The sequence below is a fragment of the Cheilinus undulatus genome, linkage group 3, assembly GCF_018320785.1.
Source record: "Cheilinus undulatus linkage group 3, ASM1832078v1, whole genome shotgun sequence".
In the NCBI taxonomy this organism is placed as follows: Eukaryota; Metazoa; Chordata; class Actinopteri; order Labriformes; family Labridae; genus Cheilinus; species Cheilinus undulatus.
Window position 1 is genome coordinate 1,835,199 of NC_054867.1, and position 20,638 is coordinate 1,855,836.

A 20,638-nucleotide genomic window follows, 5' to 3' on the forward strand; every position below is an offset into this window, starting at 1 on the left:
TTTTAGTGGTTGAATGTTATGCTTGATTCATTTCTGACTTCTCAGAGAAGCCCAGTGAGCCGGCTCAAATTTGGGTGAATTCAGTTTGAAATTCCTCATTCCTGTTCAAAATGGTAAAACGTGGAGAGCTGACTGAAAATGAAAGAGTCCGCATTAAAGCACTTGATGATGCTGGATGGTCTCTGAGACAGATATGACAGCTGGTCTAATACATTTGTTAAGCTCTGTATATATAGAAATGCAACAAGAGAAAAAATGTGGAAAAAAAGCAACAAAAATGTGTTAAAGAAGCAGGTTAAAAAAAAAGCCAGATAAACTTGTAAAACAGGTCAAAAACAGGAAAAATTGAGTTCAAAGTGGGAAAAAATGGCTGAAAGTAAAATACAGTTACAGAATGTTTTAAACTGGCAAAAATGGGGAAAAGTGAGAAAAATGAGTTACAGAAAAGCAAAAAGGTGCCAAAATGGTCGGAAAATTGGTGAAAAGCTGTTAAAAAGTGGCAAAAAGGGAATAAAGTGGAAAAAAGTTGCAACAATTGGCGAGATGAAGTAAAAAATGGGGTTCAAAAGTGAATTAAAAGAGGAAAAAATGGGCATAGAGTGAGAAAAAGTGGCATCAGTGAACAGAAACAGTGGTGAAAAAGGGTTAAAGAGACGATCCAGCACACATGCACTGATGTCATCAATAAGCCATGACTGTGGAGGGGCCATTCACCGGGTTTTTCTGTTGACAAAAAAACCCTGAAAATGATTTTGGTTGTTAAATCTAATTGATTTGACTAATGTTGTGTTATTTTCCAATAAGAGACGATAAAATTATAACCACAAAAGCCCAGCAGGACACAGAAGTACCATTTCCTATCCTTGACATCAGAGCAGGTGTATTTCTGTGTTGTACGTGCTCTCCTGAGTCTGTCGATGCCCACCATTGATTTGCTATGAGGAGACATGGGTGTGAGCTCTTATGGGTTAAACTGCTTTTGACACAAACGTCAGTTTAAAGGAATATTACACCTTATTTGATTTGAAAATTGCAGCAGGCCATATTGTGATTTAATCTAATTTTCGATGAATTGAACAGCTCTAGTTGTAACCTTTTAAGCAATGAGCATTTCAGGATTCAGAAGTTAAAATAAAACCACTTTTAGCTGATTTATTTCTGCTGACAATAAAAAAAGAAAACAATCAAGCATTCACGTCATCATAAGCAAACATGGTGGACCACGCCCACCGTCACAGACCAAGAAGAACCTCCAGATTTTAGATGATACCTGACATTTTGGTCAGTTCCAGCCCTGAGGCTGAAGTTTTTAGTTTTTTAGCCCTCAGTGAGTCAGCTTTGGACCGCTTTGGTGGCTCAGTGGGAGCTAGATGACATGAACCAAGATTCATGATAACTGGACAAACCATTAAAGAGTTAGAGCCGTTCTACCACAAAGCTCTGCCCGACCCAGGGTTAGGGTCAATAACTTTAAAAAGCCGTATGAATCTTTAAATGAGCTTTAAACATCGAGTATCCTCTGCTGAGAAATCAGATCTTTGCTTTAGGAGACGAGGGCAAAAAAAGAGGAAGGGAATCCATCATGGACGACTTTAACCACTCAGAAGGCTTTTATAGAGCATGATGAGTTTAACAAAACAAAACTCAGAGGTGAACAAAGACATGACAGCTGTGCACCGCCACCAAGGAGGAACCTACACCACCGTGATCTCTCCAGTCAGCTGTTCCCATGTCCAGGATTGTTCACCACCAGTGGAGCCCGCTGGTTCATTAAGCTCTGCTGTGGGTGAGGAGGAGAGTAAAACTCTCAGCGTGGTTCTCTGCTCTTCTTTAGTGAGGAAATCTTCTCCAAGTCTGATCTAACTGCTGCTGGAGCTGCATCCACCATCATCTCTTCACTGGCCGCCATTGTTGACAGAACTGGAGTCACTTTAATCAAACCACACCTGTAGCTACCGCCTCTTTCTCCTCAGATGATGCTGATTGGTTCAGTCATTCCCTCACCAGGAATGAGCGAATCAGCTTAAAGCTTTGAAGATGGATCAGTCTAGTGACAGAGCAGGTCCACCTGCTGATTGGGTTAATTTATTTCTGTGGAAGGTAATGACATTTTAACTTAAACTTGTTGGTTTTGTGTTTCTAGAACATTCCATCAACTGGAACCTGAGCACCAGAATAAGAAATATAAAGCAACACAAAAACAACAGAGGTACTGCTTTGGAACTGGAACCTTACAAGAACAAGGATGTAGGGAGAGAGAGTAAATACAAACATACGCTATATTGCCAAAAGTATTCACTCACCCATCCAATAATGTAAATCAGGTGTTCCAGTCACTTCCATGTCCACAGGTGTATAAAATCATCACCTAGGCATGCAGACTGTTTCTACAAACATTAGTGAAAGAATGGCTCGCTCTCAGGAGCTCAGTGAATTCCAGCGTGGTACTGTGATAGGATGCCACCTGTGCAACAAGTCCAGTGGTGAAATTTCCTGGTTCCTAAATATTCCACAGTCATCTGTCAGTGGTATTATAACAAAGTGGAAGCCATTGGGAACGACAGCAACTCAGCCACCAAGTGTAGGCCACGTAAAATGATGGAGCGGGGTCAGAGGATGCTGAGGTCATAGTGCACAGAGGTGGCCAACTTTCTGCAGAGTCAATGGCTACAGACCTCCAAACTTCATGTGGCCTTCAGATTAGCTCAAGAACAGTGGTAGAGAGCTTCATGAATGAGTTTCTATGGTAACAGCTGCATCCAAGCCATACATCACCAAGGTCAATGCAAAGCATCGATGCAGTGGTGTAAAGCACGCCGCCACTGGACTCTAGAGCAGTGGAGACGCCTTCTCTGGAGTGACAAATCGCGATTCTCCATCTGGCAATCTGATGGACCAGTCTGGGTTTGGCGGCTGCCAGGAGAACGGTACTTGTCTGACTGCACTGTGCCAAGTGTAAAGTTTGGTGGAGGGGGGATTATGTTGTGGGCTTAATTTTCAGGAGCTGGGCTTGGCCCCTTAGTTCCAGTCAAAGGAACTCTGAATGCTTCAGCATACCAAGAGATTCTGGACAATTCCATGCTCCCAACTTTGTGGGAACAGTTTGGGGATGGCCCCTTCCTGTTCCAACATGACTGTGCACCAGTGCACAAAGCAAGGTCCATAAAGACATGGAGGAGAGAGTTTGGTGTGGATCAACTTGACTGGCCTGCACAGAGTCCTGACCTCAACCCCACAGAACACCTTTGGGATGAATTAGAGCGGAGACTGAGAGCCAGGCCTTCTGGTCCAACATCAGTGTGTGACCTCACAAATGTGCTTCTGGAAGAATGGTCAAAAATTCCCATAAACACACTCCTAAACCTTGTGGAACGCCTTCCCAGAAGAGTTGAAGCTGTTATAGCTGCAGAGGGTGGACCCACGTCATATTAAACCCTATGGATTAAGAATGGGATGTCACTGAAGTTCATATGAGAGTGAAGGCAGGTGAGCCAATACTTTTGGCAATATAGTGTATTTATAAAGATATAAGAAAACCACTGAATGACTTTTAAATTTGTGAAGACAGAGTGACTAAACGGAAACCACAAATAGCTTTAAGGTAACCAAACATCATTCAAACTGCCTAAATAGGACCAAAAAAAGTACGAACACCACAGGATAATACCTCTAATAATCACTAAAAATCACAAGCAAAGGATTTCCCAAAATGATGTCTCATTAATTTACCAAAAAAAAAAAAAAAAAAAGAAAAAAGTAAAAGAAAAATATGAAGGGAACCCAAGACATTGCAAAAAAATGACAAAGCACCAAAAAGAATTGCACAAAAATGTGGTGTACAGTTTACGGACGTAAAATGACTGAAAAGAGACAAATATTTACTGAGACTGAATTTGGCTTCAAAAGGATCTAAAACAAATTTAAAAGAGCCAAAAATCTCAGAAACATCCACAAACATTTAAAACAGTGACCTAAGAGCCAAAGCCAATCAGTGCAGAGACTAAAACTCTGATGATTGAACTAAAACCTTCGACGTGAACATCCATAAATCCGACTTTTCTTTGTTAATTTTACAGAAAGCCTCAGAGAGCCGCTAATCCTCCCGTTGTCTCCTGTCTGACTCATTAGAGCGCTTTGACAGGATCCAGTTTCTGTTTCTTTGTGTCTCCCTCCCGCTGTTCTGAGGTTTCACACCGAGTCAATCACGGAGAAGACGCTCTGTTCATTATGTAATTGAGGGTTTAGTTCTGGGGGGGGCAGAGATGATCCCGTCTCTCCGAGGTTTAAATTATAACGTGTAGAGAGAAGAGAGCCAAAGGGAGGAAAACAGGAAGTTACTGAGATGATGAAGATGCTGCAGGATCATTAGGCAGGATGAAGATCCAAAGATGTGACTCAGAAAGCCAAAAAAAAAAACAAAAAAAACCCAAATGTTTAAAAAAAAAAATCTTCAACATGATGCTTAATAAAGAGAAGAGGCACACAAAATTTTTTTTAACGAAGGAGAACAGCTGAAAAAAAAAAAAAAAAAGCCTAAAAAAGACGAACTGGAGCCTGAACAGAAGGTTGAACTTCAGACCCAGCACAGCAAAAACTCAGAATCTTACCAAGTAGATTTTTCTAAATTCTACTCAAAATATCTTAGCCACTAAAAATAAGACATAAAACACCTAAAGAGTTACATCTCAGTAGGCTACATGAACTTGTTCTTAGGCAGTACATATTGAATATCTTCATCAGTGAAAGTGTATTGAAAATATCTTGTTCTGATTAGGGCTGGGTGATTAATCGCAAATGAGATTAAATCACAACATGGCATGCTGCAGTTTACAAATCACAGACATTGAATTATTGCTTATACTTGAAATATGTCAAAATACCAGTTTAGCACTTTTTTTGTTTTTGCAGCAGAGATTTTATGCACATCCTGCAAACATTCAGCTGTCATTTAAAAAAAAAAGTTTAAAAAATTGTCTGTTTCATGTTTTCTGTATGTTTTTCTTAATTAAAACGGGTGAAATTAAAACAGAAGTCCCCATTCAATAAAGCTAATAAGATCAAATTTGCAGTATGAGTAACAATAAATGACATTAGATATATTTTTTTAATGGTACTGCCCGAGTTCATTCTAACATTGATGAAGCTTAGTGTTAGTTCACACAAGTCATACCCCTTGCTGTGATTGGCTGATAGCCAGCTGCCTCCCTGCTTGCATTAATGAGCCACGCTGCTGCTGCTGGCAAAGCTCCACCTCCTCCACCCCAGCCTCCTCCTTTATAGACTCAAGCTCCACCTACTCCACCCCAGCCTCCTCCTTGATAGACTAAAGCTCCACCTCCTCCACCCCAGCCTCCTCCTTGATAGACTCAAGCTCCACCTCCTCCACCCCAGCCTCCTCCTTGATAGACTCAAGCTCCACCTCCTCCACCCCAGCCTCCTCCTTGATAGACTCAAGCTCCACCTCCTCCACCCCAGCCTCCTCCTTTATCGACTAAAGCTTCCCCTCCTCCACTCCAGCCTCCTCCTTTATCGACTAAAGCTTCCCCTCCTCCACTCCAGCCTCCTCCTTTATAGACTAAAGCTCCACCTCCTCCACCCCAGCCTCCTCCTTTATCGACTAAAGCTTCCCCTCCTCCACTCCAGCCTCCTCCTTTATAGACTAAAGCTTCCCCTCCTCCACTCCAGCCTCCTCCTTTATCGACTAAAGCTTCACCTCCTCCACTCCAGCCTCCTCCTTTATAGACTAAAGCGTCACCTCCTCCACTCCAGCCTCCTCCTTTATAGACTAAAGCTTCCCCTCCTCCACTCCAGCCTCCTCCTTTATAGACTAAAGCTTCACCTCCTCCACTCCAGCCTCCTCCTTTATAGACTAAAGCTTCACCTCCTCCACTCCAGCCTCCTCCTTTATAGACTAAAGCTTCACCTCCTCCACTCCAGCCTCCTCCTTTATAGACTAAAGCTTCCCCTCCTCCACTCCAGCCTCCTCCTTTATAGACTAAAGCTTCCCCTCCTCCACTCCAGCCTCCTCCTTTATCGACTAAAGCTTCACCTCCTCCACTCCAGCCTCCTCCTTTATAGACTAAAGCTTCACCTCCTCCACTCCAGCCTCCTCCTTTATAGACTAAAGCTTCACCTCCTCCACTCCAGCCTCCTCCTTTATAGACTAAAGCTTCCCCTCCTCCACTCCAGCCTCCTCCTTTATAGCTGAAAGCTTGTTGCACCCTTATTTTCAGATTAATGCTACTGAGGATTTACTGCTTTGTATTCTACAGACATTGACATAAATGTATCTATCCATATGTTGGTTTCTAGCTGTGCACCTCCTGGAAGGTCAAAACATCCTGCTAGACTCAGTGTAGGTTGTAATATATATGATTTATTGCTTGAATTTGTTTTGAAAAATACACAAGATGAGGTACCTGATAACAATCGCACATCAAATCTCAATACTGGAGAAAAAAAAAAAGAAACAACAACAACAAAAAAAAAAAACACAATCAGATTCTTTAGCAGAGTGTTCAGCCATAGTTATGTGACAAATTTTAGATGAAAAAAGCTTTTTTGATATTGCATAAGGTTTTTAAGCTGCTGTGTAATTTGTAAAGCTGAATTATCTTGTTTCAAGAACTAGACTTAACTTGAATTGAGAGAACAAATGACTTTATTGCAGCTCAACAAGATGACACCAGACTGGAGAACCATGGCTTATGATGGCACAAAGAGTACTGCCTCAAACAAGACAGGCATGCTAACTGAAAATATTTTGTCTCCAGTGAAGTTTCTAATGTTATTTTAAGTAGACGGTGGGCTTAAATGGAGAACAGTGTCACTTTGATAAAACTTTAAATGAGATACACACACTTTAACCAAAGGAGATGATCTGGGGGTTAAAAACAAAAGATGCTACTTTTGAGCATCAGAGGCTTATTATGAGACAAGAACTTCCCAACACTGGTAAAATAAAGCCAAAGCTTGAATAAAATGTCTTACAGTATTTCAAGAAATCTTATCAAGAGAATCTTCTCTTGGTTCCACTGGCAGATTGTTTTTTTTTTTTTTTTTTTTTGCATATTACAAGCATAAAACCTCTTGTTTGATTTTATTTTTTACTTATTTTAGAGTGGCTTTTTTCCAGTGAGGACGTCAGGATGGATCACAACGTTAAAAAATAAAAAAAACAACCAAACAAAGAGATGTAGAGGAAAGACACAGACAAAGACTGGGCACCCGCTGCAGCCAACAGGAAGGACATAAGAGAAATGTCCTTCAAATAAAAGCCCAGCATAGACTTTTTGACCCCCCCATATGTAACCCTGCTTTAAACAGATGCTTTACAACTATTAAAAATGTCAGATGACAGCAGAGACATTCAAGTCAACTACAGAGACACAAAACAAGAAAAAGGACAAAAATACCAAAAACATTCAAAAAGATGATCTCAGTGTGAAACGTCAGAATCCCTGATATACATCATGAAATTTCAGAAAGACTGAAAAAAAACATTTATTCAGTGAGATCGATGGTAAAATTAGAGACAGATGCAGAAACGTGACGAGACAAATGTAAAGGAGAGTCAAACAGACACGCTGTTGTCTTCTTCAGCAGCATGGATCAATAATCTTAATAGAACGGCTTCATTAGAGTTCAGCTCTGTTCTCGCCGTCACACCGCCTCACTAATCGCTCTCTTATTGATCTGGGATCACACACCTGTTCAACTTCTGCAAACGCAGCGATGTTCAGCAGGAGGAGAGACTCTGAGCGTGCTCTGAGAAAGTCGATGGTTGATGATGATGATGATGTTCATTAGTCTGTGGTATCAGCAGGGCGAGGAAGAAGCTCTTCTTCTGTCTATCAGGATCAGAATGGACTCTTTCTAATTTACACCTGTTCAGTTTTAAAACAGGGGTGTCAAACTTAGTGACAGCAGGATCCCAGTTCTGGATTCAGGTCTAACCTGAGAGCCTAACAGGCTCAACATTTTACCTTAAACTGTCAACCTCATTTTCATAAATTATGGAAAACAAAAACGTTTGAAATAAAAAAAGTCAAAATGAAAAGTTTAAGAGCTCAAACTCTGAGATTAAAATAATAGATGAATGAGTTAAAAGGTAAAAACATCATTAAAAGTCAAAATAATGTTTTTAAAAATAAATATATGAGATAGAAAGTCAAAATAATGAGTTTAAAAGGTCAAAATATGAGTTCAAATCGTACATTTTTAGTCTAACTGGTAGAAATATGAGATTAAAAGTGAAACTTAGAAACTGGAAGGTAAAAACATGTTTGAAATATTTAGTTAAAAATGTCAAAATATGACTCAAAATTTAAAACTGTGAATCCAAAAGGTAAACTTGGGTGATAAAAGTTAAAATTATGAATTGAAAAGGTTAAGATATGAAATAAAAATCATGGGTTGAAGTCGTGATTCTGAGATGCAATATTGAAAGTATGAAATGAAAACTCAAATTAATTTTCCCCACATTCCTGACTTTTTATCCGATAAATTTTTACTCTTTAGTTTTTCATTTTTTAAGCACTTAACAAGAAACATTTAAATCATTGAGGTGAAATTGTCATTTTCATAATGAAGGAAATCTGCAGACCTCATACTGGTGGGCTAGTTAAAACAAAAATATGATTTAAACCTGCAGGCCGGGTAGAACACTACTACGGGCCAGATTTGGCCCTCGGGCCTTAAGTTTGACACCCATAAGTTAGGAGGGATTAAAACTGACGAACTCCAGAACTCGGGGGTGAGGCCGTGATGGGGACCAAAAAGGGACAACATGGTTTTAAACATTGTTTAGAATTCTGCAGTTCCAACACTAAAGGCCCTCGTCTGCACACATTCATGCTTTAAAGATTTGATTTAGCCATAGCGCCTCCTTCTGCCAACAGGAAGTTACTTCATCTGAATCCTAATCTCTCATTTTTACATTTTAACAGTTTACCAATGCCCAGCGGTGGCCTCTCACCTGTGGTTGCAATGTACCCAACATGCACTGGGGTGAAGGGCCCTTAGTGCTGCTGCTGCCCTAATGACGGAGCCTCCCTGACCTAGAACCAGGTCACAGTTGATATTTATGATTGTAGGTCAGACTGCCTCTGAAAATACACCCTCAACAACCAATGACAGTGGGCCGACTGGTCATGTCGTCTCCTCGCTCTTACAGCTCCCAAACATAAACGCAGCTACAGCTTCATCTCAGCAGGTCTCCTCCTCATCCTTTAAAACATCACCGCTGTTTTACTTTGATTACCATCAGGAGGAAGATGCTGATTCGTCATAAATGCCTTCAGAATGAGTGTCTGTTTCCAGCAGCAGCCCCACTGTCTCTGTGTAAAGATGTTATAATGGCACATGCTCCAGCTCTTTGGTATTCTCTAAAGTCAGACACCAAGGGCTCTAATTTCGTGGCACAGTGCAGGGTGGCGCAGGGTGGCGGAGCGTGGCGCACCCCGCGCAGTGGTAATTTCGTCTGGCGCACCACTGTGCGCAGCCAATTTGGCAATTTGGTAGACCGGGCTGCGCCGAGATGGGTGTGACGGCGCACCAGGGGGAGGTGTCGACAGATTCAGCTTGGCGCGGTGACAATTTCGTGCCAAAACACTGCAAAAAGGTGCGCTGAAAGCCTGCCAGCTCCAACCTGGTCTATTCTCGGCGCAGGCGAAGCACGCCCGGTGTAGTGGTAATTTGGCTGACAGGCGCGCAGAGCGCACACGTCACCAAAACCTCACAGGCAGGTTTCCAGAGTGTCAGGCACATTTCAATGCAATAAACAATCACAGCAACTCCTATTTAATGAAAACATCTGAACCAGCATATACATTTGTATCTATATAAATTGTCCCGACACATCTGATGTCAGATCAAAGATGTTTTTCACGCGTAATTGAAACTCAACCTGATGGCAGCTGGGAGTGATAAAAACTAACGAGTTCACATCTCTCAGCCAACCACAAACAGCCACGGCATCCGATACAGAGTATATATTCAGCTTCTCTCATCTCATGAAATTCAAAAGAAAAGAAAAAAGAGAGAGACGCTCGCTGAATAAATGTAAGTCAGTCAGTGTCTTAAGGATTTACCTGTGATTGCCCATATTTCTCTGTTTTAATCTTTATTCCTAACATGATCTAAAAAGATGGAGTACATTATTGCAAGGAGGATGAGGAGGAGATACCGGGAGAGAATATATCACCAAAGGTTCTCCTATTTGGCGATGACAGAGCAGGAATGCAGGTGAATGACAAGCATGATGCCTGGATTAGCCTGCTGCTGTGTTTAATGTAATTGTCACTTAATTTTGTACTCCTATTCATGACACAGGAACAGATTACATCTGTCCCGTGAGGTGGTCCACACGGTGACGCACATCGTAGCCTCTGATGCACAGCCTGGTGTGTGCCTTCTTTGCTCTGACAGCTTTTTTTTTTGGGCCCTTCTCCTTACATCATTGAACCGTTTTTTAGATTGGGCAGCGGTTCGCAGAATATCTGGGCAAACTTGATCGATAATATTAGTAACTTCTTAAGTATTCTCTGGTTATTTCCCGTACCTGTGCACTTCCTGCTGCTCTCGTCCTTCTTAGATGAACTCATCAGTTTACAGTTGAAGTTCTCCTCCCAGTACTCGGCAAACCAGACGTTCCTGCGGTTGTTCTCCAGAGTCCTGGATGTGAAGTAGGCATCGAACCCTGAAAGACGACAAACAAACCCGGGTCAGACGGCACAGGCGGATCAGGTCATTATGATTTAAAGCAGTCTCGCCTAACGAGACGGCGGCATTCAGCTGTGAAGAGACACAACAAACAACATGATGAATACGGCGGCCTCTCTGCTCTAAATCACTGACTTTATTTAGAATCAGCATGTTTACCTCTCAGTCTGTCAGCATCAACATGATAACAGGTAAACATCAGCTGATTAAAGACGGATGTGGAGGTAAGGTCTGTTAGCACAGATAAACAGCAGCATCAGTCCCATCTACCAACATGGAGGAATGTTCAGGAAAAACTCAAACTCCAGTATCACACAGCCAATCGCATCCAAGAGATGTAGAATAAAAATGAACAATATGAGATAATTAGCCCTCAGACAGTCTGTTAAATTGGTTCAGTTCTCAGTTTGGGAGATTTGAACTCTTTCTGATGATGGTTTAGGAAAACTCTGCTCTGCTTTGTCTATCATTACAGGAAGTTTGCCTCTGTGCTGGCTTTGTTTAAATGTTTGAGTTTTAAATCAGACCAGGAGAGACGGGCCAAGTCACTTCTGAGAGCGAGCTGAAAAACAAACCACCACAGCTGCAGACATCACTGTCACCAACACAGCCAGACTCAGTCTGTGACCCTGAACGCCTCACGCTGCTGTCACTGACACGGTGGTGACTCAACATGTCACAACAGTCTGACACTCTTTACATCACGCCGTCACCAAGACCCTGACCCAGAACAGGTTCCACATCTCTGAGAGAGACCAGACCACAGGAACGGAGTCTGGAGAGGAGAATCCACCTAGATCCACCACAGTAACACCAAGACCCTGACCCAGAAGAGGCTCTACATCTCTGAGACAGACCAGACCACAAGAGTGGAGCCTGGAGAGGAGAATCCACCTAGATCCACCACAGTAACACCAAGACCCTGACCCAGAAGAGGCTCTACATCTCTGAGACAGACAAGACCACAGGAACAGAGTCTGGAGAGGGGAATCCACCTAGATCCACCACAGTAACACCAAGACCCTGACCCAGAAGAGGCTCTACATCTCTGAGACAGACCAGACCACAGGAGCAGAGTCTGGAGAGGGGAATCCACCTAGATCCACCACAGTAACACCAAGACCCTGACCCAGAAGAGGCTCTACATCTCTGAGACAGACCAGACCACAGGAACAGAGTCTGGAGAGGGGAATCCACCTAGATCCACCACAGTAACACCAAGACCCTGACCCAGAAGAGGCTATACATCTCTGAGAGAGACCAGACCACAGGAACAGAGTCTGGAGAGGGGAATCCACCTAGATCCACCACAGTAACACCAAGACCCTGACCCAGAAGAGGCTATACATCTCTGAGACAGACCAGACCACAGGAGCAGAGTCTGGAGAGGAGAATCCACCTAGATCAGGGGTGTCAAACTCAGTCCCAGTGGGGAACAGCGTCTGGATTTAGGTCTAACCTGAGGGCCAAACAGGATCAACATTTAAACAAAAACTGTTACCCACATTTTCACCAGTGATGAATTATGGGAAATAAAAAACAACTCAGCTCTGATGATAAATGATTTTCAGATTTAAAAAAGTCAAAATGAAAAGTTTAAAGGCTTAAAATCTGAAGTAAAAAGGCAAATGTATTAGTTCAAAAGGTCAAAACACAAAATTAAAAGAAAAAAAGAATAGAAAAAATAATATATAAGACAGAAATATGAGACTGAAAGTCAAAATCATGAATATAAAAGATCAAAATATGAGACAAAATTCATGGCTGTGAATTTAAAAGGTGAAATATGAGAATCTGAAATTAAACGTTGTGAGTTTAAAGGGTCAAAATATGAGATACAATTCAAAATCATGAGTTTTAAAGCTCAAAATATGAGGTAGAACAAATATTTGTGAATTTAAATTGTAAAAGATGATAAAAATTAAAAATTGTGAGTTTAAAAGGCCAAATTATGAGGGGAAAAATCAAAATCATCACTTAAAAGGTCACAATATGAGATAAAAGGCCAAAAAATTCTAAATCCTGAGTTTAAGTTGTAATTGTAAGATGCAAAATGAAAATCTCACTGTTTTTACTCCTGACTTTAAATTTGATGTCTTAAGGACATTTTTAATCTTCGAGGTTTAGTTGACATTTTTATACTGGAGGAAATCTGCAGACCTCGTACTGGTGCGCCAGTTAGAGTTAAAATATGACAAAATCTTGCGAGCGGTTTAACTGTACTACGGGCCTTTAGTTTGATGCCCCTGACCTAGATCCACCACAGTAACACCAAAACCCTGACCCAGAACAGGCTCCACATCTCTGAGAGAAACCAGACCACAGGACCAGGATCTAGATAGGAAAGTCCACCTAAATCCACCACAGGAAGTCACTGTCTCTGACCAACAAAGATAAACGATACTTCCTGTAACTGTTCATGAATGGAGCCTTAAGTTGGAGCCCACATGCAGCCAGAGTCCCCTCTAGAGCCGGTCTAAGATCACCTGTTATTCCCGGTCTACCTGCATATCTAATAGCTGGGTTTTTCCTGTTTTATGAAGATCTTTCTGCAGATGTGAGGCGTCTCTGAGCCTGGCTCTGGAGGTTCTCCCGACAGCAGGAAGAGCTGAGTTTTACAGCGGCATACGAGAATAAAACGCTCTGCTCTGTATGTTTATAGAACAATAACGGGGGCGTCTTTTATTCTCCTTCTTCCTCACAGCCTGAAGATCTGACTTTATGTGCTCCGTAAAGTAGGCTAAGTCCCATCAGGGATCCCTATAAATTAAGATCAAACACCGTGTTCGCCCTTCAGGTTACATCCACGTTCAATTATTGTTGAATCCCTGCTTTTCCTCCCAGAATGCACTGCATGCTGTTGCACTAATGCTCCTTTTCCAGGGAGTAATTACAAGGACATTTCTAATTCGACTTCCTTTAAGGCTGCGAGGACATGCCTCAGGAATTATCTGCCCTTCAGTCAGACACAGTTTAACGTCTCTTCATTTGTTCTCCGTAGCTTTGAGGAGAACCGTCCGCAGAACTCACAGAGAAAAGCCTCGACGCACGAAGATGGCTTTAAATGTTGGAGTATAAATTTAGGATTATTTAAATAGTCCTCGGCTCTGTGAGATTATCAGAAGCTTAAGCTTTCATGGCATGTTTCTGAGAAATAGCAGCTGAGATCGTTCTGTTTACTTTCCTCATTGATGATTTAAGAAAAAAGGGCCTGAAAAGACGTCAGCAGCAGCTGTCCCTCCTGCTCTCTGAACAGTCAGTCAGAGTTTATGAAGAGAACCATCATGGCCGCCAAGCATGATGGATCTGAGCTCCCTTTGTTCCTCTGAAGAAGAAAATCTGCATCAGTGATGAAGACAACGGCTGGAGGATTGATTTGTTTGTGTGATGGGACAGTCAGTGATGTCAGTCACTGGTGTGTGATGGGACAGTGATGTCAGTGACTGGTGTGTGATGGGACAGTGATGTCAGTCACTGGTGTGTGATGGGACAGTCAGTGATGTCAGTGACTGGTGTGTGATGGGACAGTGATGTCATTGACTGGTGTGTGATGGGACAGTCAGTGGTGTCAGCCATTGGTGTGTGATGGGACAGTGATGTCAGTGACTGGTGTGTGATGGGACAGTGATGTCATTGACTGGTGTGTGATGGGACAGTGATGTCAGTGTTTGGTGTGTGATGGGACAGTCAGTGGTGTCAGCCATTGGTGTGTGATGGGACAGTGATGTCAGTGACTGGTGTGTGATGGGACAGTGATGTCATTGACTGGTGTGTGATGGGACAGTGATGTCAGTGACTGGTGTGTGATGGGACAGTGATGTCATTGACTGGTGTGTGACGGGACAGTGATGTCATTGACTGGTGTGTGACGGGACAGTGATGTCATTGGCTGGTGTCTGACGGGACAGTGATGTCATTGACTGGTGTCTGACGGGACAGTGATGTCATTGACTGGTGTGTGACGGGACAGTGATGTCATTGGCTGGTGTCTGACGGGACAGTGATGTCATTGACTGGTGTCTGACGGGACAGTGATGTCATTGACTGGTGTGTGATGGGACAGTCAGGCTCCATGTTTGAATGTTCTCCATATGTGTGCTGTATGTGGACACTCCTGTTTTTACTGTCAGTGGTGAATCATCTCAGTCCTGATTTAAAATCATGATCAATCCTTGATTGTACTGATTTGACATTGAGGATGATCTCCAGTAAAGGGCGCAGGGAGCTGGACATTCCTCACTCTTGGTTTCTATAACACTATCTTCCCCTTTTCCTGCACAGAGGAATCATGGGAGCAGATACAAAAGCTGTCGCCTCTGAGATGCCCTCAGATTAAAAATTTGCCCTGGGCGGGAGGAGGCTCAGTATCTCCCCTCCCAGATTCACCCGGGGCAAAAGGCTATCAGAGCGCCATCACATCACTGAGACAGAATAAGGAATGAGCTCTGTCTCTGCAAAACACTCCTCTCTCCTCTCCTCTGTTCTCTGCTCCTCTTTAATGTCTGCCTTCAACCCCATCACCACCATCATCCTGAATACCCCTCCTCCTCCTTTTAATACCCCTCCTTTTCCTTTTTATACCTCCTCCTCCTCTTTAATACCCCTTCCTCCTTTTCTTTTATACCCCTCCTCCTCCTCATTCATACCCCCTCCTCCTCTTTAATACCCCTCTTCCTCCTCATTTATACCCCCTCCTCCTCCTCTTTAGTACCCCCTCGTCCTTTTTTATACCACTCCTCTTCCTATTTTAAACCCCCTCCTCCCCCTTATGCATACCCCTCCTCCTCCTTTTTCATACTCCCCCTCCTCCTCCTCCTCCTCTTTAATATCCATCCTGCTCCTTTTTTATACCCCTCCTCCTCCCCTCTAATACCCCCTCCTTTTTTATACCCCTCCTCCTCCTCTTTTACACCCTTCCTCCGCCTCATTTATACCCTTCCATCTCTTCCTCTTTAATACCCCTTTTCCTCCTCTTTTATACCCCCTCCTCCTCTTTTATACCCCTCTTTCTCTTTCTCTTTAATACCCCTCCTCCTCCCCTTTATTACCCTTCCCCCCCTACTTTTATACTCCTCCCCTTTTATACCCCACCTCTGCCTCTTTAATACCCCTCCTCCTCCAGCTCCTCCCTGATGACATTGGGCCGCATGCAGAGAATCTTCTAGAGGTCAGGATCTTCATCTCAGCCCGTCAGAAAATATTCAGATGTGAGCGTCGGTGACGTCACGGCGGCGGTGAAGGGCGTCTGAGCGGTATCAGTGACAGAGAGGAATAAAGAGGACGTGATTAAGAGCTCTTCTAAAGATTAAATTACTCCTCTACTTATAAATCAATTTCCTGCTCCGACTCTGACGATCTGAATGATGGCGAGGACGAGGAAACGCCGTCTACCAGGAAAATAAACAGACTTGATTGCTCAGGTTTGTTCTGATGTGTCTTGATTGTTTTTGTCATGCTGCTGGGATTTTAAAGGAGATTTCTTTTAAACCAGCATAATAGACTGAATCAAAAGGTTTTTATTGTGGCCCACTTGTTTTTTTATCCATGATGGGTAAAAATGACCAAATCAATCCCATAAAACAGAAAATTACTTCATGAAACAATAACTTTAACCCTTTCCTGTAAAATTATCCACAAACTCAGCCGGACCAAAGCCTGAAGCCTTAGCTAGTCCAGGTTCAGGGATGAGAACAGAAGGAGGATTTACACGTTTGTGCAGAAGGAGAGGACCAGGAGTTAAAAAAAAACAAACAAAAAAAAAAAACATGATTATATACCTACAGTGAAGAGGCTGCTACTCCTGAATGCCTCAACATACACACATCATCTTAGTCTGTATGGATAAGAGACACTAGATAAAATCCAGTCCATAGTCCATAGTCACTATCACTGTTACTGGAACAACAATAGAGGAATAAATAAAATACAGTTAATTATTTGTATGAATATTGAGCTTAAACATAGTTTTAAAAAGTGGTGGAGAAACAGAGAAATCATCCTGAACTCAAATCTCTGTATAGAGGCATTATGTGCTAACTTTATTATTTTACAGTGACTATGAAAGTGTTTGACCCTTGGGTTTTATCAGCTGAGGTCAGTGAATGTGTCTCAGTGATTGTAGAATAAAGACACCTGAGTCTGGAAGGTCACGTTACTGGTTAATCACTATTCCTGGCTACCATTACACCATAAAGACAAAAGAACCCTCAGGAAAAAAATAAATAAATAAAGTTTAAGTCAGGGGATGGAGACAGAAACATCTCCAAGTCTCTGAACATCCCCCATTGTTCAGTTAAATCCATCATGAAGAAATGAAGGAATATGTCACATGTGTAAATCTGCCTAGATCAGACCGTCCTCACACACTGAGTGGGCGTGCAAGAAGAAGACTAGTGAGAGAGGACACAAAGACACCTATGACTACTCTGAAGGAGTTCCAAGCTTCAGCAGCTGAGATGGGAGAGACTCTGCAGACAACAACTGTTGGCCGGGTTCTTCACCAGTCAGAGCTTTATGGGAGACTGGCAAAAAGAAAGACACTGTTGAAGAAAACTCAGATTCAATCTGGACTAGAGTTCACCAGAAGGACTGTGGGAGACTCCATGGTCAAGAGGAAGAAAGTTCTTTGGTCTGATGAGACCAGAATGGAGCTTTGAGACCATCAGACAAGACGCCAAACACTGACATCACCACAAACACACCATCCCCACTGTGGAGCACGCTGGTGGCAGCATCATGCTGTGGGGATGCTCCTCAGCAGCATCATGCTATGGGGATGCTTCTCAGCAGCAGCATGCTGTGGAAAGCTTGTAAAGGTAAAAGGTAAATACGGCTTAGAGAAGATTTCGTTTCCAGTCAGACAATGAGCCGAAGCGTCCAGAGAAAGCTACACAGAAACGGTTTAAAGACAAAGAGAATGTTCTGGAGAAGGGGGAATATTTATGCTGCTCTAAACGTCCAAGGAGGCCAATATTTTGTGTCGGCTCTGTTTATGTTACTGGCAGCATTCCAGTCCTTATATGGCTTGGTCTGATGACATCACATACTTTTCTTCAACTCAGGCCCTCACTGGCTAATGTAGGCTGCAGAAAGAGAATGGTCCTGATTGGTCAAAGGAGGAGTCTGTCTAAAGGTCAGAGGTTGGTCGACACTTTGCTATAAGGCTCATAATAATCTAGGAAAATAGATCATAACAGCAAATACGGTGGGCTACTGGGAACAACAACATACAACATGAGTCCACGGATCTTCTTCGTCTACAAAAATCTAGAGGAACTGCATGAGAAATAAATTTCACACTTTAAAGAGCATACTAGTTTAGTTTTCTGTGTCTAGGACTTTAAGTCCTTATATTTCCACACGTACTCGGCCCTTGATTCTGATTCTGATTCTCTGTAAGGGTTTTACTCTGATCTGGTCTGAGACTGAACATAATTCAGTCATTTATCTAATTTGTCAAAGCTTGTATTTTTCCCATGCCTTTGACCCGTTTCCTGTTTTGCGATCTGTTTATCGTCATAGCAACTGATAATCTCTTAATTGACTTATGTGATTATAAACCCACTCACCACCTTCTCCATCTCAGAGCTCTTTGTGAGCGTGTGCAGAGGTTACATGCTGGCTGCTATTTCTGGTGAATCCCTGCTCGTTCCTCTTCATCCCTCTGAATCCTCCTCACTGCCAAACCTCGGAGGAGAGAACGCCGCTTTCACCGCCGCTTGGCTTGTGTTTGAGTTGTGATGCTTGAACGGGGTTGTTTCAGGGCCCTGTGTCTTTTTTTAAGTATTTTTGTGCCTGTTGAAGGAAAATAAACCCTACATGACTCCAGTAGATGCGTTCATCCTGCAGCAGGGCGTCAGCCTGTAATGACTGCAGCATCATCCCTGGGGCAAAGTCTCCAAACCAAAATACATCCCTTCACATTTGTTTTTGTCAGATGGAGCTCTGTGGTAAATTTCATAGTTTAGGGGCTCGGTTTGGGAGGAAGAGAGAGTAAAACTCTCTGATAGACTACATTCACACATCATAAATACTCCACTGTGGGACTGAGCTCCTAACTAAACACTGCCTCATTTATCTGGCAAAGAAAAAGTTGGCAACCCTCGTTACTGAAGCAGACCTGGAGGAAGAGGGGAGCAATCATGCTCAGGTAGGGTATAAAATAACTGTATCTAAAGTTTAGATAACAGGAAGGTTGGTCACATTTATTTTCATCTGGTGAATGAAGTTTAACCAGGAGAGAGCTAAAAAAGCTGAACAATTATTAAAATGTGAGACGAGAACACAGACTCAGGCCTAGCCAGCGTTGCAGACGCCTGTTTTGGAATTTGGAGGGAAGTCTTAAACAAAGAAACAAGAAGCCTCGGGGACTCGACTTCCCAGTAGCCCTTGCAGCATTTCACAACAAGGTGTGAAAAGGTCTCCTCTCTGATTGGAGGAAATGTGGCACAGCTGAAAAAACCATACTGTCATTTCACAGCAGCAGACCTGCTGCCTTCCACTCTATGCTTCATGCTCCCAGCTTCACCTGTAAGTTTGGCACAGTCAGCCAGCATGTCGAGGACAGTACAGATTTATAAAAGCCTGACATCCACAGACCTAACAACATCAACCCCTATGGACAAATGGACCACAGACATCAGCAACATCCCTACAGATTTCAACTGGCAAACCATATGCAACAATACCTTCTCTATGTCCGTTAACTCCAAACTCCAACTAATACAGTACAAAGTCCTCCACAGAGCACACATCACCACTCACAAACTCTTCCGAATGGGCTTCAGCAAAACCAACACATGTTCCCACTGTCCAACCATAACTGACGACTACTTTCACGCACTCTGGATCTCATCATTAAGCATTCCAAATATCCATATACCATTCATTTTAATATCATTAACTATTGCAAAGAAAGTCATACTCTTAAACTGGAAAGATCGAACTAAAATATCCATAACCCACTGGTTCAGTTTACTCACAGACCACTCAAATCTGGAAAAATTAACAGCCTCCATAAAAAACAATATCCCATCATTTGAGAAAACCTGGTCCCTCTTTTTGCATTACCTCCAAGAATGATTCCTCTGTGTCCCTGCAACTGTTATATATGTGTGTAATAATACCTGAGTTTATGAACTGAAAGGTGTGTTGATATATAGAAATTGTCTTGTATTTATTTATTCACGTCTATTTATATATATGCTTTTGCCCATGCAATGTCCCTTTCGTACTGGTTGGTTACTATTTTTATTCCTGTTTCTCCTCCATCTTACCATCACCAGTCATTTTTGTGTCCTACTTTTCTTGTTAACAAGCCATATGTTTCACAAAGTGCAGCATGTATTTTAAGCTTCAAACTACTTGCATTTTCCTGCTTATTTAGTCTTGTCACATGGTAATAGGTATGCATTTTGTATCATGTCTCCACAATGTACAAACTTAAAAGCACAAATAAAGGTGTTAATTAAAAAAAAAAAAAAAGCATGTCGAGGACAGAGTGTAAGAAAGTCCACCTGTAACCAATGAAAGACATGCAACTCTTCTCCTGCAGCCAGTAGGACGATACGGGCCCTGCTCTTAACCTAGAGTTGATTCCCGCCATAGAATTTCCACTAATGGAAGAAAGCATGTACCACACATTAATGGTCCAACTTCTGCTGACTCAGCTGACTCCAATCACTCACCACGGTCACAAATAAGAGGCTTTGTTTGGGCAGAGATCACATCAAGTGTTCCGCATGCATTTCTTGGAAACTGTATTTGTTGTGTGTTGTCTGCTTAGGTGCTGTTGTGTTACTTTGCTGTGTCCATTTATATCCAGGCACTTACACAAACACTAGTGTAAATCTGTGTAATCACAGATCATCACTGGTTTCTGAGTGGTGGAGACTAAACTGAGGTTGTGGCTGAGAAC

The 20,638-nt window shown here is 42.5% G+C and overlaps 1 protein-coding gene across 1 annotated transcript in view; it reads right to left on the reverse strand.

The window, feature by feature from the left end:
• LOC121506940 (metabotropic glutamate receptor 7) overlaps positions 1-20,638 on the reverse strand; it is a 449,909-nt gene that overhangs the window by 183,959 nt on the left and 245,312 nt on the right. The window contains exon 5 of the mRNA XM_041783000.1: positions 10,562-10,699. Coding sequence (XP_041638934.1) covers positions 10,562-10,699 — 138 coding nt within the window. The remainder of the gene's footprint in view (positions 1-10,561; positions 10,700-20,638) is intronic.